Below are 26,119 nucleotides of genomic sequence, written 5' to 3' on the forward strand. Positions count from 1 at the left end.
GGAGCCTCGGTCACTAGTGGACCCCTCGGCTCATGTAGACCCCCCTGCTCCCCCTGTCCAGGCGGCAGGGTCAGAGTTCTCCTCTTTTGCTGAGAAACTCTCTGAGTCACTTTCTCAATCCATGGCTCAGTCTATGGACAAATGGTCTGCCAAGCTGCTAGAAGCTTTGCAGTCCAGACCGGTCCTTACACAGGCCCCGGCCCCTGTTGGATCGTCACCTCCAGGCCCCTCTCGGTCCGAGCCGCAGAGCGCTCCCAGGTTGGGCCCTAGGTCCCACGCGGAGGACTCCTGCCAGGACCACAGTCCTAGACAGGCTAAGTGGGCTCGCTGGGAATCTTCCCCGACTTCTTCTCGCTGCTCGGGTTCCCAGCTTGAGGACTCTCTGGAGGACGAGGCGGACGTCGCAGCTCAGGACTCTGACGTCGCCCTTAACCTTGATACACCTGAGGGGGACGCATTAGTGAATGGTCTTATCTCGTCCATCAACCAGGTGTTGGATCTCTCTCCCCCGCCTCCTACTGTGGAGGAGTCAGCGTCTCAGCAGGAGAAACACCAGTTTCGGTTCCCCAAATGCGCACGTAGTGCGTTCTTCGACCACTTTTCTTTCATTCCTCCAATCCGGAATGGACAAGGGTTTGTCACTCGGCTCTCTCAAGGGCCAAGTATCGGCGCTCTCCGTATTTTTTCAAAAGCGTCTAGCCAGGCTTCCGCAGGTCCGCACGTTCCTGCAGGGAGTTTGCCACATAGTCCCACCTTACAAGCGTCCGCTGGAACCCTGGGATCTTAACAGGGTGCTAACGGCTCTTCAGAAACCACCTTTCGAGCCGCTGCGGGATGTCTCTTTATCACGTCTTTCGCAAAAGGTGGCCTTTCTAGTGGCAGTTACATCACTCCAGAGAGTGTCTGAGCTAGCAGCGCTGTCATGCAAAGCCCCCTTCCTGGTGTTTAACCAGGATAAGGTGGTCCTGCGTCCGGTTCCGGAATTTCTCCCTAAGGTGGTATCTCCTTTTCATCTCAATCAGGATATCTCCTTACCTTCATTTTGCCCTAATCCAATTCACCAATGTGAAAAGGAATTGCACTTTTTGGATCTGGTGAGAGCACTCCGGCTCTACGTGTCTCGCACGGCGCCCCTGCGTCGTTCAGATGCGCTCTTTGTCCTTGTCGCTGGCCAGCGTAAGGGTTCGCAGGCTTCCAAGTCAACCTTGGCTCGGTGGATCAAGGAACCGATTCTCGAAGCCTACCGTTCTTCTGGGCTTCCGCTTCCTTCAGGGCTGAAAGCCCATTCTACCAGAGCCGTGGGTGCGTCCTGGGCATTGCGGCATCGGGCTACGGCTCAGCAGGTGTGTCAGGCAGCGACGTGGTCTAGTCTGCACACTTTCACGAAACACTATCAAGTGCATACCTATGCTTCGGCAGACGCCAGTCTAGGTAGGCGAGTCCTTCAGGCGGCGGTTGCCCACCTGTAAGAGGAGGGCCGTTTCGGCTCTTTTTATTGAGGTATTCTTTTACCCACCCAGGGACTGCTTTTGGACGTCCCAATTGTCTGGGTCTCCTAATGGAGCGACAAAGAAGAAGGGAATTTTGTTTACTTACCGTAAATTCCTTTTCTTCTAGCTCCTATTGGAAGACCCAGCACCCGCCCCTGTTCCCTTCGGGCTGGTTGTTCTTTTGTGTACACATGTTGTTCATGTTGAATTGTTCTTTTGGTTCATGGTTCAGTTCTCCGAACATCCTTCGGATTGAATTTACCCTAGACCAATTCATAAGTCTTCTCCTTCCTGCTTTTGCACCAAAACTGAGGAGCCCGTGATCCACGGGAGGGTGTATAGGCAGAGGGGAGGGGTTACACTTTTTAAAGTGTAATACTTTGTGTGGCCTCCGGAGGCAGAAGCTATACACCCCAATTGTCTGGGTCTCCCAATAGGAGCTAGAAGAAAAGGAATTTACGGTAAGTAAACAAAATTCCCTTCTTTACTTGGTTACCCGATATTTATCTTGGATACCAGCGTACACCGCTTAGCGCTGTCTCCCTGCACCCGTAACCACTGTAAATATCGGGTAACTAACCAAAGTGCATTGCTTGGTAACCCAATGTGTATCCTGGTTACGGGTGCAGGGAGCCAGAGAGAGTGTGCGCAGCAAAATCCTACGGATCACGCTGCTCAAAAAAAGTTACAGGCTGCGTTGCTCCCGCCCGGCAGTTAAAAAACGACTGACCGCAACGCAGCGGATGCAACGCAGCATCATCAGTCGCAATTCGTCACTAATAGAAGTCTATGGGGAAAAACTGGATTCCTGCAAAATATTTTGCAGGATACCGTAATTCCTCAAGGCGACGGATTGTGACTGATGCAAAACAACGGAAGTGTGAACCTAGCATTAGGTGAGTATTTCTTTGTCGCTCCATTGGGAGACCCAGACAATTGGGTGTATAGCTTCTGCCTCCGGAGGCCACACAAAGTATTACACTTAAAAGTGTAAGCCCCTCCCCTCTGCCTATACACCCCCCCGTGCATCACGGGCTCCTCAGTTTTTATGCTTTGTGCGAAGGAGGCACACATGCACGCAAGCTCCACAATTTAGTCAGCAGCAGCTGCTGACTATATCGGATGGAAGAAAAGAGGGCCCATAACAGGGCCCCCAGCATGCTCCCTTCTCACCCCACTCTGGTCGGCAGTGCTGTTAAGGTCGAGGTACCCATTGCGGGTACACAGGCAGGAGCCACATGCTGTTTTCCTTCCCCATCCCTTAGGGGCTCTGGGTGAAGTGGGATCCTAATCGGTCACCAGGCACTGGGACCGTGCTCCCTCCACAGCCCCTGGGGGAATCTGCTGGACAGGAGCCGGGTATCATCAGGGACAAGGCCCTGCTACTCTGAGGTACTGTGTCCCCTTGGGGACGGCGCATAGAGCGCCTGTGTTATGGACGCTGCAGCAGCTGCTGGGTGTGTTAGTGCGCCAGGACTACCGCGCTGACCGCGCTTGTTTGCCGGCCGCGCTTATAACTATAGTCCCCGGCTTTTGCGGCCTAGTACCGCATACTCCCGCCCCCGGGCCTGCCAGTCAGGGGTAAGGGCGGGACGCTGCACTGGACGTCAGCGCTGAGGGCTGGAGCATACTTTGTATCCTCCTCCCCCCTCACTGAGCACCATGGGGCACCAGATTCCCGCACTTTCTGAGGCACGCCCACGGCTCCCTCCTCCTCTCAGAACACTGGCAGCCATTCCTGTCAGCACTTCAGACGCTGGAGAATTTCAGAGGGGAGACAACTCCGAGCTCCACAGCTCTGGGAGGCCCAGGCAGGGAATCTGGTGGTCACACAACCGCTGAGGGCGGTCGGTAAGCCGCACCTGTTACTAGGTGCTGGCCCCCTGGGTGCCGAAGTGTATATTTATATACTTATTTTGTATACATTTACTCTATACGGCTGCACTATTTGCTTTTGGCTATATACCCTCACTGATTGCTCTAAGGGGAGACAACAGCATGTCGTCCGCAAAAAGCAAGGGTGCCAAGGCACAGGCTTACTTTGCAACCTGTACCTCATGTGCGGCTATGCTACCTGCAGGTTCCACCTACCCTCATTGTGTGCAATGTTCGGCCCCTGTGACACTCACTCAGCCGGAGCCTCTGCCACTGGTGGAACCCCCGGCCCAGGTGGAACCACCTGCTGCCACTGTCCAGGTGACAGGGACAGAGTTTGCAGTATTCGCTGACAAACTGTCTGAATCTATGGATAAATGGTCTGCTAAAATACTAGAAGCTTTGCAGTCCAGACCGGTAACACTGGCCCCGGCCACAGTTGAATCATTGACCCCAGGCCCCCCTCGGTTGGAGCAGCAAAGTGCTCCTGGGGCGACTCATAGGTCCCACGGTGAGGACTCCGACACGGACCGCAGTCCCAGACCGACTAAGCGGGCTCGCTGGGAAATTCCCTCGACTTCATCACACTGCTCAGGGTCTCAGCATGAGGACTCTCTGGAGGATGAAGCGGAGGGGGCAGATCAGGGCTCTGATCCTGACACCGCTCTCAACCTTGATACACCTGAAGGGGACGCCATAGTAAACGACCTTATAGCGTCCATCAATCAGGTGTTGGATCTTTCTCCTCCAGCTCCTCCGATTGAGGAGTCAGCTTCTCAACAGGAGAAATTCCATTTTAGGTTCCCCAAACGTCCACGGAGTGGGTTTCTTGATCACTCCGACTTCAGGGATACAGTCCAGAAACACCGAGCCTTTCCAGATAAGCGCTTTACTAAGCGCCTTAATGACACTCGTTAGCCCTTCCCCCCTGACGTAGTCAAGGGTTGGGCTCAGTGTCCCAAGGTGGATCCTCCAGTCTCTAGACTGGCGGCTAGATCCATAGTTGCAGTGGCAGATGGTGCATCACTCAAGGATGCCACTGACAGGCAGATAGAGCTCCTGATGAAATCCATCTATGAAGCTATTGGCGCGTCCTTTGCTCCGGCATTCGCAGCCGTATGGGCGCTCCAAGCTATCTCAGCTTGTCAGTCTGAGATTAATGCAGTCACACGTGCCTCTACTCCGCAAGTAGTGTCCTTAACCTCTCAGGCGTCAGCGTTTGCGTCCTACGCCATGAATGCTGTCCTGGACTCTGCGAGCCGTACGGCGGTAGCATCCGCCAATTCGGTGGCAGTCCGCAGGGCCATGTGGCTACGTGAATGGAAGGCAGACGCTGCTTCCAAAAAGTTCTTAACCGGGTTGCCATTTTCTGGCGACCGCCTGTTTGGCGAGCGATTGGATGAAATCATTAAACAATCCAAGGGAAAGGACTCGTCCTTACCCCAGTCCAAACCAAACAGACCTCCACAAAGGAAGGTACAATCGAGGTTTCGGTCCTTTCGGCCCTCAGCCAGATCTCAATTCTCGTCCAACAGGCCACAGAAGGGTCAGAGGAACTCCGATTCATGGCGGTCTAAGTCACGTCCTAAGAAGACCGCCGGAGGAACCGCTCCTAAAGCGGCCTCCTCATGACTTTCGGCCTCAACAAACCGCATCCTCGGTCGGTGGCAGGCTCTCCCGCTTTTGCGACGCCTGGTTGCCACATGTCCAAGACCGATGGGTGAGAGACATTCTGTCTCACGTTTACAAGATAGAGTTCAGCTCTCGTCCCCCGACTCGCTTCTTCAGAACATCTCCGCCCCCCGAGCGAGCCGATGCTCTTCTTCAGGTGGTGAGCACTCTGAAGGCAGAAGGAGTGGTGATCCCTGTCCCCCTTCAGCAATGGGGTCACGGTTTTTACTCCAACTTGTTTGTGGTGCCAAAAAAGGACGGATCTTTCCGTCCCGTTCTGGACCTAAAACTGCTCAACAGACACGTGAAAACCAGGCGGTTCCAGATGGAATCTCTCCGCTCCGTCATCGCCTCAATGTCCCAAGGAGACTTCCTAGCATCAATCGACATCAGAGATGCTTATCTCCACGTGCCGATTGCACCAGAGCATCAGCGCTTCCTGCGCTTCGCCATCGGGGACGAACACCTTCAGTTCGTGGCACTGCCTTTCGGCCTGGCGACAGCCCCACGGGTCTTCACCAAGGTCATGGCAACAGTGGTAGCAGTCCTACACTCTCAGGGACACTCGGTGATCCCTTACTTAGACGATCTGCTTGTCAAGGCCCCCTCTCGGGCGGCATGCCAACACAGCCTGAACATTGCTCTGGAGACTCTCCAGAGATTCGGGTGGATCATCAATTTCCCAAAGTCAAAATTGTCACCGGCCCAATCACTGACATATCTCGGCATGGAGTTTCATACTCTCTCAGCGATAGTGAAGCTTCCGCTGGACAAACAGCGTTCACTACAAACAGGGGTGCAATCTCTCCTTCGAGCTCAGTCGCACCCCTTGAGGCGCCTCATGCACTTCCTAGGGAAGATGGTGGCAGCAATGGAGGCAGTTCCTTTTGCGCAGTTTCATCTGCGTCCACTTCAATGGGACATTCTCCGCAAATGGGACAGAAAGTCGACGTCCTTCGACAGGAACGTCTCCCTCTCTCGGACAGCCAAGGCCTCCCTTCAGTGGTGGCTTCTTCCCACTTCTCTGTCGAAGGGGAAATCATTCCTGCCCCCATCCTGGACTGTGGTCACGACGGACGCGAGTCTGTCAGGGTGGGGAGCGGTCTTTCTCCACCACAGGGCCCAGGGTACCTGGACTCAGCCAGAGTCCTCTCTTCAGATCAATGTTCTGGAGATAAGGGCAGTGTATCTAGCCCTAAAGGCGTTCCAGCAGTGGCTGGAAGGAAAGCAGATCCGAATTCAGTCGGACAACGCCACGGCGGTGGCATATATCAATCACCAAGGCGGCACACGCAGTCGGCAAGCCTTCCAGGAAGTTCGGCGGATTCTGCTGTGGGTGGAAGCCACAGCCTCCACCATCTCCGCAGTTCACATCCTGGGCGTAGAAAACTGGGAAGCAGACTTTCTCAGTCGCCAGGGCATGGACGCAGGGGAATGGTCTCTTCACCCGGACGTGTTTCAAGAGATCTGTTGCCGCTGGGGAACGCCGGACGTCGATCTCATGGCGTCTCGGCACAACAACAAAGTCCCGGCATTCATGGCACGGTCTCAAGATCACAGAGCTCTGGCGGCGGACGCATTAGTTCAGGATTGGTCGCAGTTTCGACTACCTTATGTGTTTCCTCCTCTGGCAATGCTGCCCAGAGTGTTACGCAAGATCAGGTCCGACTGCCGCCGCGCCATCCTCGTCGCTCCAGACTGGCCGAGGAGGTCGTGGTACCCGGATCTGTGGCATCTCACGATGGGCCAACCGTGGGCACTACCAGACCGACCAGACTTGCTGTCTCAAGGGCCATTTTTCCATCTGAATTCTGCGGCCCTCAACCTGACTGTGTGGCCATTGAGTCCTGGATCCTAGCGGCTTCAGGGTTATCTCAAGAGGTCATTGCCACTATGAGACAGGCCAGGAAACCAGCTTCAGCCAAGATCTACCACAGGACGTGGAGGATCTTCTTATCCTGGTGCTCTGATCAGGGTTTTACTCCCTGGCCATTTGCCTTGCCCACTTTTCTGTCATTCCTTCAATCAGGAATGGAAAAGGGTTTGTCTCTCGGCTCTCTTAAGGGACAAGTATCGGCGCTCTCTGTGTTTTTTCAAAAGCGTCTAGCCAGGCTCCCGCAGGTACGCACGTTCCTGCAGGGGGTTTGCCACATAGTCCCTCCTTACAAGCGTCCGCTAGAACCCTGGGATCTGAACAGGGTGCTAACGGCTCTTCAGAAACCACCTTTCGAGCCAATGAGAGATATTTCTCTATCACGTCTCTCGCAGAAGGTGGTCTTCCTAGTGGCAGTCACTTCGGAGAGTGTCTGAGCTAGCTGCACTGTCATGCAAGGCCCCCTTCCTGGTGTTTCACCAGGACAAAGTGGTTCTGCGTCCGGTTCCGGATTTTCTCCCTAAGGTGGTATCCCCTTTTCATCTCAATCAGGATATCTCCTTACCTTCTTTTTGCCCTCATCCAGTTCACCAATGTGAAAAGGATTTGCACTTGTTAGATCTTGTGAGAGCACTCAGACTCTACATTTCCCGTACGGCGCCCCTGCGCCGCTCGGATGCGCTCTTTGTCCTTGTCGCTGGCCAGCGTAAAGGGTCGCAGGCTTCCAAGTCAACCTTGGCTCGGTGGATCAAGGAACCAATTCTTGAAGCCTACCGTTCTGCTGGGCTTCCAGTTCCGTCAGGGCTGAAAGCCCATTCTACCAGGGCCGTGGGTGCGTCCTGGGCATTGCGGCACCAGGCTACGGCTCAGCAGGTGTGTCAGGCGGCTACCTGGTCGAGTCTGCACACTTTCACGAAACACTATCAGGTGCATACCTACGCTTCGGCAGATGCCAGCCTAGGTAGGCGAGTCCTTCAGGCGGCGATTGCCCACCTGTAGGAAGGGGCCGTTTTACGGCTCTATTACCGAGGTATTATTTACCCACCCAGGGACTGCTTTTGGACGTCCCAATTGTCTGGGTCTCCCAATGGAGCGACAAAGAAGAAGGGAATTTTGTTTACTTACCGTAAATTCCTTTTCTTCTAGCTCCTATTGGGAGACCCAGCACCCGCCCCGGTTCCCTTCGGGCTGTTGTTCTTTTGTGTACACATGTTGTTCATGTTGAACTGTTCTGGGTTCATGGTTTTCAGTTCTCCGAACATCCTTCGGATTGAATTTACCTTAGACCAATTTATATGTTTCCTCCTTCCTGCTTTTGCACCAAAACTGAGGAGCCCGTGATGCACGGGAGGGTGTATAGGCAGAGGGGAGGGGCTTACACTTTTAAGTGTAATACTTTGTGTGGCCTCCGGAGGCAGAAGCTATACACCCAATTGTCTGGGTCTCCCAATTGGAGCTAGAAGAAAAGGAATTTACGGTAAGTAACAAAATTCCCTTCTTTTGCTCGTTCACAGTCGCACGTAGCCGTCACACGCTACGATATGTCAAACGATGCCAGATGTGCGTCACTAACGACGTGACCCCAACGACATATCGTTAGATATAGCGTAGCATATAACGGGGCCTTTAGAACATACTGGATCGTTTTGCAGAGATCCAACTGATTTAGGGAGTTTTACAGTCAATGCATTCTCCGAAAACATATAAAATCAGTTCTCCTTGAAGAAGTTACCCTGAAAATTAATGTTAGAGCCAGTAAAGAACCTTTGAACATGATGAGGGACATCAGCAAAACCAGAGACATCTCACTGATCCAACCCGCAGCCTCCTCTGTAGCTCTGGATGGATGATATCGCTTGCTGCCGATAGATGAATAAAGTGCGGTATAGCCGACTATCCAGTGCACCCACGAGATCAGCAACATCAGTTCATCATTTCTTTTATATCTACAACTTGTGAGGTTTTCATGTCTGAATGTAATACAACAAAGCGTGACCCGAGGGTCTGTAGCTGCCGTGCAGTGAAAAATAAAATAAACCGATTTATGATTTTTACTCTAGATGTTTAACAAGAAATACTGATTTCTCCTCCTGCCTCTTTCAGATAACCAAGCAAACGGCAAGACAAGACGAAGTCTCCGGAAACAAGACAAATCCATGGACTGGTTTCCCAGCAATGAGGAGGATTAACATCACTGCATCTGCACGAAGAAGAAGGTGCATCAAATGTTCACGTTTTATTCCAAAAAGTCAAATGTTGTAAAAAATAAAAATGTTTGACATAATATCTATATGTTACATATTGATTAAATTATCTGTTACGTCGTGGTCATCAGTCGGCGCCCCCTGGTTCTCTCTGTTCTGCTGCTTTAAATTTTCTCAGTTTCACAAGAAAAGCTAAAAAAAAAAAGCAAAATAAAAACATTTGATAAATTACAATTTTATATCAAACCAGCACTGGAAAACTTTGTATTTCTATTGTTAAAAAAAATGATTGTTAATGTGGCTGTGCAATTATTTTTCAAACTTTGAATTGAAATTGTTTAACCTCTTTGCAACATACATGTAGCTATTTTCTATTTTTGCATTTTGTTTTTTCCTCTTCTTCTTTCAAGAGCAATAACTTTTCTATTTTTCTGTCACCACCGCCATACTAGGGCTTGTTTTCTTGCGGGACGAATTGTACTTTTAAATGACTCCATTCATTTTACCACTGGAAAGTGGTGGTAAAAAAAATCTACATGCTGCGAAATACTAAAAAAAAAAGTGCAATTGCACAATTTTTTTTTTTTACCATGTTCCATATTCAAAAATAATGACCTGGCAATATTATTCTCCAGGTTAGTCTGACATATCTCTTTTTTTCCCCCTCATTGCACCATTTATCAATCAGGTTAATTAATTTTAGACTTTGATAGATCATTGTTTTATGGATGTAGGGATACCACATAAGTGTATTTTTTTTTTACTTTTATTACAACAAAAGGGGGTCATTTCTACTTTATTATATAAAAAATAATCAATCACTGTCTTTATTGGTTCCCTTAGGAAACTTGAACCTGCGATTGTCTGATTGCCTGTGCTATGTTCAGCAATACCGCAGTATTGCTATATATAACAGAAATCATGGTCTCCTATGAACATCAGGAAGAAGCTGGTGTTCATAGGAGAACCGTCAAGTCAGGCATTGGGGTCTTCAGCGGACTCCCGGCTGTTATGGCAACTCATTAGCGCTCTACGATCAGAGATAACAGGGATGCTGATGGTCGCATGGAGTGACGCAACCATCCCCTCCAAGATTGACAGCGGCATTTACAATGCCTTGAAAAAGTATTCATACCCTGTAAACTTTTCCATGGTACACTCAAAAACTGAAATGTATTTATTGGGATTTATTAGTTTGTACATCAACACTAAAGGGTACTTTACACGCTGCGATATCGGTACCGATATCGCTAGCGAGCGTACCCGCCCCCGTTGGTTGTGCGTCACGGGCAAATCGCTGCCCGTGGCACACATTGCTAACACCTGTCACATGGACATACCTTCCTTGTAACGTCACTCTGGCCGGCGATCCGCCTCCTTTTTAAGAGGGCGGTTCGTGCGGCATCACAGCGACGTCACACGGCAGCCGTCCAATAGCAGAGGACAGGCGGAGATGAGCGGCCGGAACATCCCGCCCACCTTCTTCCTTACTCATTGCCGGTGGAGGCAGGTAAGGAGATGTTCGCCGTTCCTGCGGTGTCACACACAGCGGTGTATGCTGCAGCAGGAACGACGAACAACATCGTATTGCAGCAGCAACGATATTCTGAAAAGGAGCGACGTGTCAACGAGCAACGATTTTTCACGTTTTTGTGCTCGTTGATCGTCGCTCCTTGGTGTCACACGCTGCGATGTCGCTAACCGCGCCGGATGTGTGTCACTAACGACGTGACCCCGACGATATATCGTTACCGATATCGCAGCGTGTAAAGCACCCTTAAGTATTTGTGACGTGCAGAGATAACTGGTTCGCTAAATATTTTAAAAATATAAATCTGAAAATTGTGTTCATTTGTATTCTGCCCCCAGAGTCAATACTTTGTAGGACCACCTTTTTTCTGTCGTGCATTAGTATTCAGCCCCCGGAGTCAGTACTTTGTAGGATCACCTTTCTCTGTCTTTTGGGGGTCTGTCTCTCCAGCTCTGCATATCTAGAGGTGACATTTTCTCTTCTTTGCACACTCACTCTCGCTCAGTGAGATTGGATGGAGACATCTGTGATCAGTAATTTTCACGTCTTGTCACAGATTCTCGGTGGATTTGGTCTGGACTGTGACTTGGCTGCTCACACACAGGAATATGCTCTGATCTGCACCCTCCATTGAACATCTGCAGGATGTTTAGGGTCGTTGTCCTGCTGGAAGCTGAACCTACGCCCTGGTCTCACATCATTTGCAGCCTCTAACAGGTTTTCCTCCAGTATTGTTCTGTATTTGGCTCCATCCATCTTCCCATCACCTCTCACCAGCCCCTGCTGCAGAAAAGCCTCCACCATGTGTGATGGTGGGGATGGTGTTTTCAGGGTGTTGTGCAGTGTTAGTTTTCCACCACACAAAGTGTTTTGCATTTAGCCTAAAAAAGTTTTCCTTAGGTCTCATGTGACCAGATAATCTTCTTCCACTGCTCGCTGTCTCTTACATGGCATGTAGAAGAAGGTGCTCTGTTCAGATGAGACCAAAGAAGACCTTTTTGGATTAAATAATTACAGAGAAAGGTGGTGCTACAAAGTATTGACACAGGGGGCTAAATACAAATGCACGTCACAATTCTCATTTGTATTATTAAAATATTTAGAAAAAGATGTATCATTTTTTTTACACTTCACAAATACTTGCCACATAGTGTCGATATATCACATAAAATCCCAATAAAATACTTTAACATTTGTGGGTGTAATGTGAAAAAAAATATGGAAAAGTTCGCGTGGTATGAATACTTTTTCAAGGAACTGTATGTCTGTCTGTGGCCGGAAACCTTTTATTTATAACTCCAAAATAGCAGCTCTCATAAAAGAAAATCATATTTACCTGTATGTCCTGTCTGCCAGGGCATCGGCCGTGCTATGTAAGGCACCTGTCCAAAAGGATCAGATCTCTTGATCAGATCATCATCTATAAAAAAAATAAGGAAATATCAGTCAGTGATAAACAAGTGTCAGAGGATGCGCACGTGACATAGCTGAGGTTTTCCTATGCGAAGGCACTGCAGGAGATAGCTCGCGGTCTTTTTCCGGAAGCGTTTCATTGTGCCGCGTCTTCGCTGGCGGTGTCTTTTCCATATACTTCCAACTATAAGGAGCAGGTGGCTATCGAGATGAGCCACGTAAAGAATCAGCGTGTTACTTTTTTTAACCGCTTCAGTTTCCAAACCCTGAATTGGTTACAAAAAGTAACTAAAGACTTGCACAGCAATGACGTGTGTACATTATTATGTTCATCTTTTGATCCGTTTTTTTCAGGTGGGTTCCACCAGGGGAAAAAAAAACCCCAAACAACTAAAAACATTGTGCGCACATACACCTCACTGTCACCCAAAAAAGTGAACTTTTTCACTGCCTGCGGTGTATGTAATGTCAGTATTTGAGCTGTGGGCTGCAGCGACAATATAAGGGCTGGAGCTTTAAGGTCATTATTGGAGTTGTTGGCTGCAGCGAGAATACAAGGGCTGGAGCTTAGATTCCCTCATGCCCAGCACAATGTGGCTTCCTCCGTATGTTGACCAACTCATACACAGATATCCTTGAAAAAAGCTCATAGCCAAAACGTTGGACTTTATCTGATTTCCTTATCCATGCATAAATAAAACACTTAAGGCCACGTCACACTAAGCAACATCGCTAGCAACATCGCTGCTAAGGAACAACTTTTGTGACGTTGCTAGCGATGTTGCTGTGTGTGACATCCAGCAACAACCTGGCCCCTGCTGTGAGGTCGCTGGTTGTTGCTGGATGTCCTGGACCATTTTTTAGTTGTTGCTCTCCCGCTGTGAAGCGCACATCGCTGTGTGTGACAGCGACAGAGCAACAACTAAGGCTATGTGCATACAGTGCGTTTTTGCGCGTTTTTCGGGTGCATTTTTGGCCTCAAAATTGCATGACTTTGCTTCCCCAGCAAAGTCTATGAGTTTTCATTTTTGCTGTCCGCACAACTTTTTTTTAAGCTGCGTTTTTGAGCTTAAAAAAAAAAAATGGACATGTCAATTCTTTCCTGCGTTTTTTTGCGTTCTCCCCCCATGCAATGCATTGGAAAAACGCAGCAAAAATGTAGAGATCAAAAACGCAGCAAAACGTAGCCAAAAACGCACCAAATCGCGGTAAAAACGTATGCGGTTTTGCCGCGTTTTTTTGCCACGGGTACGTTTTTTGTACATTTTTAGCAGCCAAAAATGCACAAAAACGCAGCGTCAAAAAAACGCAGCATGTGCACATAGCCTTAGGCTATGTGCGCACGTTGCGTAATTACATGCAGTTACGCTGCGCTTTGTAGCGCAGCGTAACTGCATGCGTCCTGCGTCCCCTGCATAATCTATGAAGATTATGCAAGAGCCGTGCGCACGTGGCGTCTTAGAGCGCAGCGCTTCGGTTGCTGCCCGAAGCGCGCATTCTAAGAAGTGACATGTCACTTCTTCCGTGCGCTTTCCCTGCAGCCCCTGCTCTGTCTATGGGAGGAGCTGCAGTCAGAGCGCATGGAATCGGCTTTTTTTTTTCACTATGGACATTTTCTGCAGCGATTTGAAGCGCACGTGTGCTCTTCAGATAGCTGCAGAAATTTCTGCAGTGACTGTACGCAACGTGCGCACATAGCCTTAATGTGCAGGCAGCAGGAGCCGGCTTCTGCGGACGCTGGTAACCACAGTAAACATCGGGTAACCAAGAAGCCCTTACCTTGGTTACCCGATATTTACCTTTGTTACCAGCGTCCGCCGCTCTCCGCTGTCAGTGCCGGCTCCCTGCATACGTAGCTGGAGTACACATCGGGTAATTAACCCGATGTGTACTGTGGCTAGGAGTGCAGGGAACAGGGAGCCGGCACTGGCAGCGTGGGAGTGGCGGACTCTGGTAAAGAAGGTAAATATCGGGTAACCAAGGTAAGGGCTTCTTGGTTACCCGATGTTTACCGTGGTAACCAGCGTCCGCAGAAGCCGGCTGGTTACCCGATACTTACCTTAGTTACCAAGCGCAGAATCGCTTCTACGCGGCGCTGGGGGCTGGTCACGGGTTGCTGGTGAGATCTGCCTGTGTGACAGCTCACCAGCAACCCGTGTAGCGACGTTCCAGCGATCCCTGCCAGGTCAGGTTGCTGGTGGGATCGCTGGAGCGTCGCTTAGTATGACATCTCACCAGCTACCTCCTAGCAACTTACCAGCGATCCCTATCAGGTTGTATCGTTGTTGGGATCGCTGGTAAGTTGTTTAGTGTGTCTGGGCCTTTACTCTATAAAACTCAACCAAAGCGTCCTATATTCGGTGCCAAATGTTTCTATCCTAACTGGTAAAAAATGACACTGATGAAAAACACTAATGAAAATCCAACTGTTTTTGATGTTTGAAAAAAATCACTAACGTGGAAATGAGTCCTTAATCTCGCAACAATAACTCAAATAGTTACCGTATTTTCAGGCGTATAAGATGACTGGGCGTATAAGACTACCCCCAACTTTTCCAGTTAAAATATAGAATTTGGGCTATACCGTGTATAATCGAGTATAAGCCGACCCGAGTATTGTGCCCATTGTTTAGTAATGTCCCCTGCAGTAATGTGCCCATTGTTTAGTAATGTCCCCTGCAGTAATGTGCCCATTATTTAGTAATGTCCCCTGCAGTAATGTGCCCATTGTTTAGTAATGTCCCCTGTAGTAATGTGCCCATTGTTTAGTAATGTGCCCATTGTTTAGTAATGTCCCCATTGTTTAGTAATGTCCCCTGCAGTAATGTGCCCATTGTTTAGTAATGTGCCCATTGTTTAGTAATGTGCCCATTGTTTAGTAATGTCCCCTGCAGTAATGTGCCCATTGTTTAGTAATGTCCCCTGCAGTAATGTGCCCATTGTTTAGTAATGTCCCCTGCAGTAATGTGCCCATTGTTTAGTAATGTCCCCTGCAGTAATGTGCCCATTGTTTAGTAATGTCCCCTGCAGTAATGTGCCCATTGTTTAGTAATGTCCCCTGCAGTAATGTGCCCATTGTTTAGTAATGTGCCCTGCAGTAATGTGCCCATTGTTTAGTAAGGTGCCCTGCAGTAATGTGCCCATTGTTTAGTAATGTCCCCTGCAGTAATGTGCCCATTGTTTAGTAATGTCCCCTGCAGTAATGTGCCCATTGTTTAGTAATGTCCCCTGCAGTAATGTGCCCATTGTTTAGTAATGTCCCCTGCAGTAATGTGCCCATTGTTTAGTAATGTCCCCTGCAGTAATGTGCCCATTGTTTAGTAATGTCCCCTGCAGTAATGTGCCCATTGTTTAGTAATGTCCCCTGCAGTAATGTGCCCATTGTTTAGTAATGTCCCCTGCAGTAATGTGCTCATTGTTTAGTAATGTCCCCTGCAGTAATGTGCCCATTGTTTAGTAATGTGCCCATCCTTGTTCCCCCTTGTAGTAATGTGCCCATTGTTTATTAATGTCCTCCCACCGGTCCCCTTCTTGTCCCCTATTATGGTGTTGTTTACACACAAACATTATTCTCACTTCTCCTCCGTTCCCGTGGTGACCTCAGCTGCTTCTTGTAGACCTCAAGGCCCATAGACCCTTCCATGACAGCCTCTGATGCATGGGCCTGCTGGCTGCCGTCATGACTTACCTGCAGTTGAAAGCTTTGCGGTGCCGTAAAGCATTTAACTGCAGTAAAGCGCTGGCAGTGGCGGCCCAGTGTATTGGATGTGATCATGGAGGAGTGCTTCTTGCGGACCGCAGGCCCATAGACCCCTCCATGATCGCGTCCTGTACACAGGGCCACCGCTGCTGTCAGCGCTTTACTGCAGTTGAATGCTTTACGGCACAGCAAAGCATTCAACTGCAGTAAAGCCATGACGGCAGCGACGGTGGTCCTGTGTACAGGACACTATCGCGGAGGCGTCTATGGGCCTGTGGTCTGCCAGAATAAGCTGAAGGCACCGCGGGAACGGAGGACAGGTGAGAATAAGGTTTATTGTGTGTAAGAAGGGGACCTTTAGGAGGGCATTACTAAACAAATGGCCTCATGCAGCACCGTGCACCTCCGTATAAGACAAAACCCAGCGTATAACACGACTCCCGACTTTTGAGAAGATATTAAGGGGTTAAAGAGTCATTTTATACGCCAGAAAATACGGTACCGCTATCTGCATCGAGTCTTATGTTGAATATGTAAAGTAATGCTAAATAACATCCCGTCCCATTGCCCCCAGTATATATATATATTGTCCAGCTTCATTGCTCCAGGTGTATAATATCCAGCCTCTTGCCCCCGGTGTATAACCTCCAGCCCCCACCATCTTGTCTGCCTTCACTAACATGTGACAGAGCGGCCGCTGGTGCGGAGCTCACTGATACCAGTGCCTCCTGTAATAGGAGCCTCCGGGGTAACAAGTCCATTCATGACATTTCTTCCTCCTGAATCTCCCCATCACCTGAGAGACATTATCGAGAAGTGGAAGGAGCCGCAGCAACTCAGCCCCAAAATGGAAATCCCAGGACGTTACAGAGCGAGGGCCGAGTGCTGAGGAGCAGAGGACAGAAAAGCCCCCACCGCGCTGCTGACCCCATAACTGCAAAGTCCAGACCTCCTCTGGTAACATCAGCACATACATTGCACACACCAAGAGCTTTATGGCTGAGCAGCTACAGCCGTACATCACCAAGCACAATACCGAGCCGTACATCACCAAGCACAATGCCGAGCATCACCAAGCACAATGCCGAGCCGTATATCACCAAGCACAATGCCGAGCCGTACATCACCAAGCACAATGCCGAGCCATACATCACCAAGCACAATGCCGAGCATCACCAAGCACAATGCCGAGCCGTATATCACCAAGCACAATGCCGAGCCGTACATCACCAAGCACAATGCCGAGCCATACATCACCGAGCACAATGCCGAGCCATACATCACCGAGCACAATGCCGAGCCATACATCACCAAGCACAATGCCGAGCCGTACATCACCAAGCACAATGCCGAGCCGTACATCACCAAGCACAATGCCGAGCCGTACATCCAAGCACAATGCCGAGCCGTACATCACCAAGCACAATGCCGAGCCGTACATCACCAAGCACAATGCCGAGCCGTACATCACCAAGCACAATGCCGAGCCGTACATCACCAAGCACAATGCCGAGCCGTACATCACCAAGCACAATGCCGAGCCGTACATCACCAAGCACAATGCCGAGCCGTACATCACCAAGCACAATGCCGAGCCATACATCACCAAGCACAATGCCGAGCCGCACATCACCAAGCACAATGCCGAGCCGTACATCACCAAGCACAATGCCGAGCCGTACATCACCAAGCACAATGCCGAGCCATACATCACCAAGCACAATGCTGAGCCGTACATCACCAAGCACAATGCCGAGCCGTACATCACCAAGCACAATGCCGAGCCATACATCACCAAGCACAATGCCGAGCCATACATCACCAAGCACAATGCCGAGCCGTACATTACCAAGCACAATGCCGAGCCGTACATTACCAAGCACAATGCCGAGCCGTACATCACCAAGCACAATGCCGAGCCGTACATCACCGAGCACAATGCCGAGCCGTACATCACCGAGCACAATGCCGAGCCGTACATCACCGAGCACAATGCCGAACCATACATCACCAAGCACAATGCCGAGCCGTACATCACCAAGCACAATGCCGAGCCGTACATCACCGAGCACAATGCCGAGCCGTACATCACCGAGCACAATGCTGAACCATACATCACCAAGCACAATGCTGAACCATACATCACCAAACACAATGCTGAACCATACATCACCAAGCACAATGCTGAACCATACATCACCGAGCACAATGCTGAACCATACATCACCGAGCACAATGCTGAACCATACATCACCGAGCACAATGCCGAGCCATACATCACCAAGCACAATGCCGAGCCATACATCACCAAGCACAATGCCGAGCCATACATCACCAAGCACAATGCCGAGCCATACATCACTAAGCACAATGCCGAGCCATACATCACCAAGTACAATGCCGAGCCATACATCACTAAGCACAATGCCGAGCCATACATCACCAAGTACAATGCCGAGCCATACATCACTAAGCACAATGCCGAGCCATACATCACCAAGCACAATGCCGAGCCATACATCACCAAGCACAATGCCGAGCCATACATCACTAAGCACAATGCCGAGCCATACATCACCAAGCACAATGCCGAGCCATACATCACTAAGCACAATGCCGAGCCATACATCACCAAGTACAATGCCGAGCCATACATCACTAAGCACAATGCCGAGCCATACATCACCAAGCACAATGCCGAGCCATACATCACCAAGCACAATGCCGAGCCATACATCACTAAGCACAATGCCGAGCCATACATCACCAAGCACAATGCCGAGCCATACATCACCAAGCACAATGCCGAGCCATACATCACCAAGCACAATGCCGAGCCATACATCACTAAGCACAATGCCGAGCCATACATCACCAAGCACAATGCTGAACCATACATCACCAACCACAATGCTGAGCCATACATCACCAAGCACAATGCTGAGCCGTACATCTCCAAGCACAATGCCGAGCCATACATCACCAAGCACAATGCTGAGCCATACATCACCAAGCACAATGCCGAGCCGTACATCACCAAGCACAATGCCGAGCCGTACATCACCAAGCACAATGCCAAACCATACATCACCAAGCACAATGCCGAGTGCCGGATGGAGATGTGTAAAGTCACCACCACTGGACTCTGGAGGAGACATGTTCTGTGCACTTATTCTCTATCTGTGTCTGATGCCCAGTGCACGAGCTCAATACACACACAGGGGGGAGAACATGACGCCTCACAGACCCCGGATATCAGCCACATCCATTACTTTCGAGCTTTCCACTACATTTTGGAGGTTACTGGGGGAATCTTTGCTCTTCTGCATGTAGGTGTAAACATTCCCACAGACCTCTCCAAAAATCTTGCAGAAATCCTTCTCAGAAAAGCAGATGTGTGCGTGATCTGATTGATAGGATGCAGATTGGTTGTTTGACATAAAATTACAGAATCAGAGAAGACCGAAAATAAAAAAAACAGAGTGCATCAGGTCAACGTTTACACAATCACCCGCCATCGGTCACGCTGGTTCATGTCACAAAAACAATGAGAAAAAATTCTAAATTGCCGTCCAAAATTACTAGTGTACGGCCGACTTTACGCAAATGTAAGTAATCTTACCGCCCGTGTCGCCATCATCATCATCATCATCATCTTCTTGTTCTGGAGTCTGGGTCCCAGAGGACCAATTCCCCTGGGGTTCCACTCTCTTGGAGACGCTGCCATCTTTACGTAAGGAGGGGGCGACCAGCCAGTCTGTAATGCCGACCTGCGTCACCTTTTCACATAGTAGGGGAAGATCACAAGTGCGAATGCCCTCGAGAAGATCAATCACCTGCGTGATACTAAGGAAGAGAGAAGTCGCCTGTATTATCTACAGTCAGCAGAGGACAAGTAACCGGACATCACGGGGAGCGGCTCAAGGGTTCTGGACCACGTGAGCTGTAGGGTCATTAATGATCTACAGACCTCGTAACATTAATACTCATATGTAGAGGGATTGCTGCAGTCTGACTTCAAAAGAAAAAAAACAGAAACTTCAAGGCATGGGACCCAAATGACAGAGAGTTGCGATTCCATATGGCCAGATCTTCCCTTACAAAATGCTTTTTTTTAGGAAAAGAAAAAAAAAGGTAAAAACATAACCTAAAAATATGGCAGAATCTCTTGGTCAAAAAATTAAATAAATATTTTCCATTATATATGCACTCTGGAACATAGCCATCACAAATACAATTTGTCAAGAAGGAAATGAAACCAATTATGGCCACACTGAAAGAGGAGTAAAAAAAGTTAAGTTTGCCTAGTAAGGCAGCAGCGAAGATGTCTGCGCGCAGCGATGTAGACTGCGCGCAGCGATGTAGTATGCGCGCAGCGATGTAGACTGCGCGCAGCAAAGATGTCTGCGCGCAGCAATGTAGTATGCGCGCAGAGATGTAGACTGCGTGCAGAGATGTAGACTGCGCGCAGCGATGTAGACTGCACGCAGAGATGTAGACTGCGTGCAGCGATGTAGACTGCACGCAGAGATGTAGACTGCGTGCAGCGATGTAGACTGCGTGCAGAGATGTAGTATGCGCGTAGAGATGTAGACTGCGCGCAGCGATGTAGACTGCGCGCAGAGATGTAGACTGCGCGCAGAGATGTAGACTGCGCGCAGAGATGTAGACTGCGCTCAGAGATGTAGACTGCGCGCAGAGATGTAGACTGCGCGCAGAGATGTAGACTGCGCGCAGAGATGTAGACTGCGCGCAGCCATGTAGACTGCGCGCAGCCATGTAGACTGCGCTCAGAGATGTAGACTGTGTGCAATGATAATGACTGTGTGCAGCGGGGATTGACTGACTGCATGCCATGATGATGACTGAGAGCTGCGGTACTGAATGCAAGCGACAATGATGACTGCGTGCCACTGGGATGACTGTATGCAATGGTGATGGCTGCGTGCAGCGGGGATGAGTGTGTGCACCGCGGCGGGGATGAGTGTGCATGGTGTCCTACACTTTCATACTGGCAGATCTTTCATGATGCCCTGGGAGACTGTCTCAGGGCTTGGTTCCACTTGCGCTTTTCACTGATGAGTGCGATCCGATAAAACATGGGATTGCCCTCGCTCCAGTGTTAATCTAATCGAGCTGATCAAATTGCAGCATGGTGCATAGGGCTGCGTAGATCGCACCAGACTTGCTAATGCAAGTCTATGGGTGCGAAAAAAATATTGCACAGTATTACATATGCACGTCATACGGATGCTAGGCGTGAAAAAAAGCGTGCACTCGCATGACATAGGCAAGACCAAACGCATGACACTTGTCCCACTTTTCGGGACGAGCATCGGAGTGATTATTTGTACGCAAGTGAAACTGAGGCCTGAGATTTAGACACGGCACCTACAGATACATTCCTCAGCTAAACGAGGATTGCATGTTGTGTTCGGTTCAGTTCCCCGCACCCCTCGCAGCAGGCGACTTACTTAGCGATGTACACCACACACACGCCCCCCTGCTTCAGATTCCCGATCATCGCTGGCAGAGCTACTTGTGGGCTCAACATATCCAAGGCCACCTAGAAATGACAGACATAATGAGTGAATGTGACCGGGCGATGGCCGCCAGCGCAGGTGACTTGCCCGAATGTCACTCACAGCATCGACTCCTACAGACCGGAGGTCAGACAGCGCCTCCCGGATGTCCTTGTTGATAAAATTCACGTTGTCCGGCCAACTTCGCCCGCTCCGGATTTCCCACGCTGCCTTCCATTGTAAGAAGTTTCTCTTGGATACATTGTGATGGTCCGAGCGTAATTCAACACTATGGACGCGACCGTCCGCCCCCACTGGAATGGAGGGAAGAAATGTAACAACCTGTGCAACAGATGTATAAATCCAAGTGCTGAATTATGAATGCAGCTCTGAATGTAACACATGAATCCACAATATTTGTATTTGCAATGTCACATGTAATTCTTTTTTTGGCGGCTTATGCTGCGACTAAATAAAGGACATTTCGGCACCTACCGGCACGTGACAAGAAGAGACTAAGAGCTCCAGAGCCCGACCCGGCTTCCAGTACCACATCTCCGGGACTCAAGTCCATCATCATCAGCATGGAGGCAATGTCCTGGAAGAGACAGGGCAGTCAGTGTTGGGCTATGTGCGCACTGAGCGTTTTTCGGGTGCATTTTTGGCCTCAAAACTGCATGACTTTGCTTCCCCAGCAAAGTCTATGATTTTTCATTTTTGTTGTTCGCACACAGCCTTTTTTTTTAGCTGCGTTTTTGAGCTAAAAAAAAAAAAAAATTAGAAAAAAAAAAATGGACATGTCAATTCTTTCCTGTGTTTTACTGCGTTTTTCACCCATGCAATGCATTGGAAAAACGCAGCCAAAACGCGGTAAATACGAATGCATTTTTACTGCTGCGTTTTTGACACCGGTGCGTTTTTTGCGGCCAAAAACCCAGCGTTTTTGAGAAGTGCAAAAACATCATAGTGCGCACATAACCTAAGGCTTTGTGCCCACATTGGGTTTAGGTGCAGATAATCTGCACATAAAAACACGTTATGGCAAAAAAAAAAAAAAACAGCTGAAAAAATACACATTTTTTTTTGCATTTGCGCATTTTTTTGCATGCTTTTTTTGTGCACTTTTTAATCATGGCGATTGCGGGGGTTCATGCGCTGTAGCCCCGCAATCGCCGCTGGGTCTCCGGCTGATCTTACAGATCTCACTGCCCAGAGCGGTGCCCGGCAGTTTAACTCCCTAAATGCTGTTATCAATGCGAGCGCAGTATTCAGAAGGCAAGGAGAGGAATCGCTTACCTCTCCCTGGTGATCTGGTCCCTGTAATGTAATTACAGGGACCCGATCGCTGCCATGGTAACCCTGGGTCTTCAGCATGACGACCCCGGGTTACCGAGGGACAGATCACTTCACAGACCAGGGCACCTACGTCACCAGAGTGCCCTGCAGCAAGGTTCTTCGGTAAAGACGGCGAGATGAGAAAATGTCTGCTAACACTGGCTAGGTGGCCTCGGTGCAGGGGACCCCGGTGACGTCACAAGGCGAACCAAGTTCATGGCCGAGGATCTGCAGGAAACCCCGGTGATCCGCCGGCATGATCTCGATTCATCTTGTGATGTCACTCGACTTCCCTGCAGCAAGTTTTGGCAGTAAAGACTGCGAGATGAGGAAATGGCTGCAGAGAACAGCAGTGACATCAAAAAAGCACATAAAAAGCAACGTGGGCATTACACATGCGTTTTTCACTGACGCAATTGAAAAAACGCAGAAACAATTAACACGCTGCTTCTTTTTTCAGCAACAAAAGCTGCAAGGAAAGAAGAAGCAGCAGCGTGTGCACAGCGAGTCTCGATGCTCAGAGACTTTGCTGGGATGATTTTTTTTTCTTGCTTTGATTGATTAAAAGAAGTAAGAAAAAAAGCAATATGGGCACATGGCCTTAGAGATGCTGCAGCAGGCGCAGATCTAGACGTCTGGAAATCCCAGATAATTCCTTGGGGTCCAGGACATGAAGCATCGTCCAGATCTGCTCACACAAGTCCGAGTACTTAAATTTAAAGCGCACCAATCAAAAAAAAACCCAAAAAAACAACCCTCAGCTGCTCCCTATTGATTTCACTCGCCCTTGAGGCTACTTTCACACATCAGTTTTTTGGCATCAGGCACAATCCGGTGAAAAAAACGATGCGACGGATCCGCCACCTCAGTTTTTTCCCATCCGTTTCTTCCGTTTTTCGACTGATCCATTGTGATACTGAGCATGCTCAGTTTAAAAAAACGCAATCCGTCGCTGTATTGCATTTTTTGCCGTATTACGACGGATCCGGCGCCCATAGGCTTCCATTATACAACATGCCGGACGGTGCCGGATCCGTCTTTTTTGTTTTTGAACAAAAAACTTTATGTTTTCACTTTTTTTTCTTCAGGCACAAACCGGATTGTGCCTGATCAGTCGCAGATTGTGACAAAACTGATGTGACGGATCAGGTAAAAAAAAACGGATCAGTCTCATTTTTCCCCTTCCGGTGAGAGTTTTTTCTTTTTTTTCTTTCCAGAAGTGAATTTACATATGTCTGGACACGCCCAGAAACAAAAAAAAATGGATCCGTTGCCTGATTCCATTTTTTTTTTTACGGATGGCGACGGATCCAGTGCCCATAGGCTACCATTGTAAAAAAGACAGCGCCGGATCCATCGCTATCCGTTTTTTTGCCGGACACAAAAAACGTTGCATGCTGCGTTCCTTCCGGCGGTTGCACAGACATATTTCGCCGGATCAAAATGCAAGGCCATGCGGCACAATCCGGCTGAAAAACAATACTATGAGGGAAAAATGAATCCGGTGCCGGATCTGTTTTTTTCTAAAAACGCCGGATTCCACATGATGCCAAAAATTGAAGTGTGAAAAAGGCCATACATGGTGCGTCCTGTCCGGCGGCCGCACAGTCAACCTTTGCCGGATCTGGCGCACGTCGGATGAAACGCAACACCATGCGGCACAATCCGGCGCTAATACAAGACTATGGGGAAGAAACGGATCCGGCGCCGGATCAGTTTTTCACCAGATTGTGCCTGATGCCAAAAAACTGAAGTGTGAACGCAGCCTTATTCTGCCGATTTGTTGGGATAAAACTCGCTGATCACCGATTTACAGGGAAAGCTACAACCGTAATGCAGGCATGTATCTGTCCTAATTGAGACAATTCCCCCCGGATCCCAAGTGTTGATGGACCGGATCTATCCCGCACCGGCTCTCTTGCTGTGAGACCTCCACCCGTTTCGGCACGAACACTCTACTCTTGCTCGACCCAACCGGCGAATGATAAAAGGCACAAGTGCCGGATACGGCAGACATAGAGGGATGATTGACTGCAGACGATAATCACCGATCTATAGTACAGATAGACGGACCTTTGGGTAGGAGATGGTGGGTCCCCTCTTCATGTATAGGACGTATTCATCCAGCGAGGGTCTTCTCAGGAAGAACTGGTGCCCGGAGGAAGTCCTTACCTCCTCCCCGGACAGTCTGCCCAGTAAGTCCTTGTAGTTGATGGCCCCCCAGTTACTGACCAGTTTTCCAGAGTTTTTTAGCACAAACATCTTCCTGAACATGGAGTAGTGTCTCCTCTTGTACTCCGCGAGGAGCAGATCTCCGGCCTGGAAGGGGACACCCTGGGAAGGTGCAAGGTCTTGGGGTGACAATGATATTGGGGGGCAGCACAGCTTCTCTTGGTGGGATGATGAAGATTCTAGAGAAGGAAGACGCTGAGAAAAGCTATGAGCTCCACTCTCTTGGGAGGATGATGGGGATCTGAGCAACTCTGGGTGGTCTTCAGAGGATGATGAAGATCTGAGCAGCTCTTCAGAAAATGATGGGGGTCTGAGCAGCTCTGAGTGGTCTTCGTAGGATGAGGCGGGTCTAAGCGGCTCTTCGGAGGATGATGGGGGTCTGAGCGGTTCTGGGTGGTCTTCAGTGGATGATGGAGGTCTAAGTGTCTCTGGGTGGTCTTCGTAGGATGATGAGGGACTGAGCAGCTCTGGGTGATCTTCGGAGGATGGTGGGGGTCTCAGCGGCTCTTTGGAGGATGATGGGGTTCTGAGTGTCTGTAGGTGGTCTTTGAAGTATGATAGGGGTCTGAGCAGCTCTCGGTGGTCTTCGGAGGATGGTAGGGGTCTGAGCGGCTCTCGGTGGTCTTTGGAGGATGATTGGGGTCTCAGCGGCTCTGGATGGTCTTCGGAGTATGATGGGGGTCTGAGCATCTCTGGGTGGTCTTTGGAGTATGATGGGGGTCGGAGCGGCTCTGGGTGGTCTTTGTAGGATGATGGGGGTCTGAGCGGCTCTAGGTGGTCTTTGGAGTATGATGGGGGTCTGAGCGGCTCTGGGTGGTCTTTGTAGGATGATGGGGGATCGGCTGGGCTCAGCTGCTGAGGACTCTGCAGATCTCTGATCTCCTGGGAGATAAATTCTGGAGGGATCATGCGACTCACTCTGTCCAGGGGAGACAGGGACCTCCTCCTCCTCCATGTCCTTGTACCCGGGGGACCGGTAGGTTGGGGGGGCTCAGGCTGCCCCTCCGCTCCATGACCTTCCTTTGAAGCTGAGCACAAATTGATATAATGTTGCAGCTGCCCCCTGAGATTTCTCGCACGGCCGGCAGGGGGCGCCCGACACCACAGTGGAGCAGAGCAGCACAGCCTCCTCCCTGCACACAGCGCGGACATCCCGGCGCTGCTGACAATCTGCCCAGGGCAGCGATCAGCAACGTCATCATCCGGCGACAAGCAGGAAGCTGGAGCACACGTGGGTGAGCGGGCAGAGCGCCTGGTCTCACTGCACGTGCTG

General features: G+C 49.7%; 2 protein-coding genes across 2 annotated transcripts in view; one reads left to right on the forward strand and one right to left on the reverse strand.

Moving 5' to 3' along the window:
- The window catches only part of SPDYA (speedy/RINGO cell cycle regulator family member A), a 91,282-nt gene extending 82,010 nt beyond the window's left edge, over positions 1 to 9,272 (forward strand). Inside the window, exon 7 of the mRNA XM_075337928.1 lies at positions 9,013 to 9,272. Within this exon, the coding sequence (XP_075194043.1) occupies positions 9,013 to 9,098 (86 nt within the window). The 3' untranslated portion in view covers positions 9,099 to 9,272. The remainder of the gene's footprint in view (positions 1 to 9,012) is intronic.
- On the reverse strand, positions 8,877 to 26,062 carry TRMT61B (tRNA methyltransferase 61B). Its single transcript, XM_075337927.1, has 7 exons — positions 24,688 to 26,062; positions 21,775 to 21,877; positions 21,403 to 21,593; positions 21,232 to 21,323; positions 19,380 to 19,603; positions 11,981 to 12,064; positions 8,877 to 9,305 (listed from the first exon to the last, which is right to left on the reverse strand). Exons 1-7 carry the CDS (start codon positions 25,996 to 25,998, stop codon positions 9,241 to 9,243), a joined length of 2,070 nt encoding a protein of 689 aa, XP_075194042.1. The 5' UTR covers positions 25,999 to 26,062; the 3' UTR covers positions 8,877 to 9,240.
- Positions 26,063 to 26,119: the final 57 nt, after the last annotated feature.

Source organism: Anomaloglossus baeobatrachus, chromosome 3 (genome assembly GCF_048569485.1).
Source record: "Anomaloglossus baeobatrachus isolate aAnoBae1 chromosome 3, aAnoBae1.hap1, whole genome shotgun sequence".
Lineage (NCBI taxonomy): Eukaryota > Metazoa > Chordata > Amphibia > Anura > Aromobatidae > Anomaloglossus > Anomaloglossus baeobatrachus.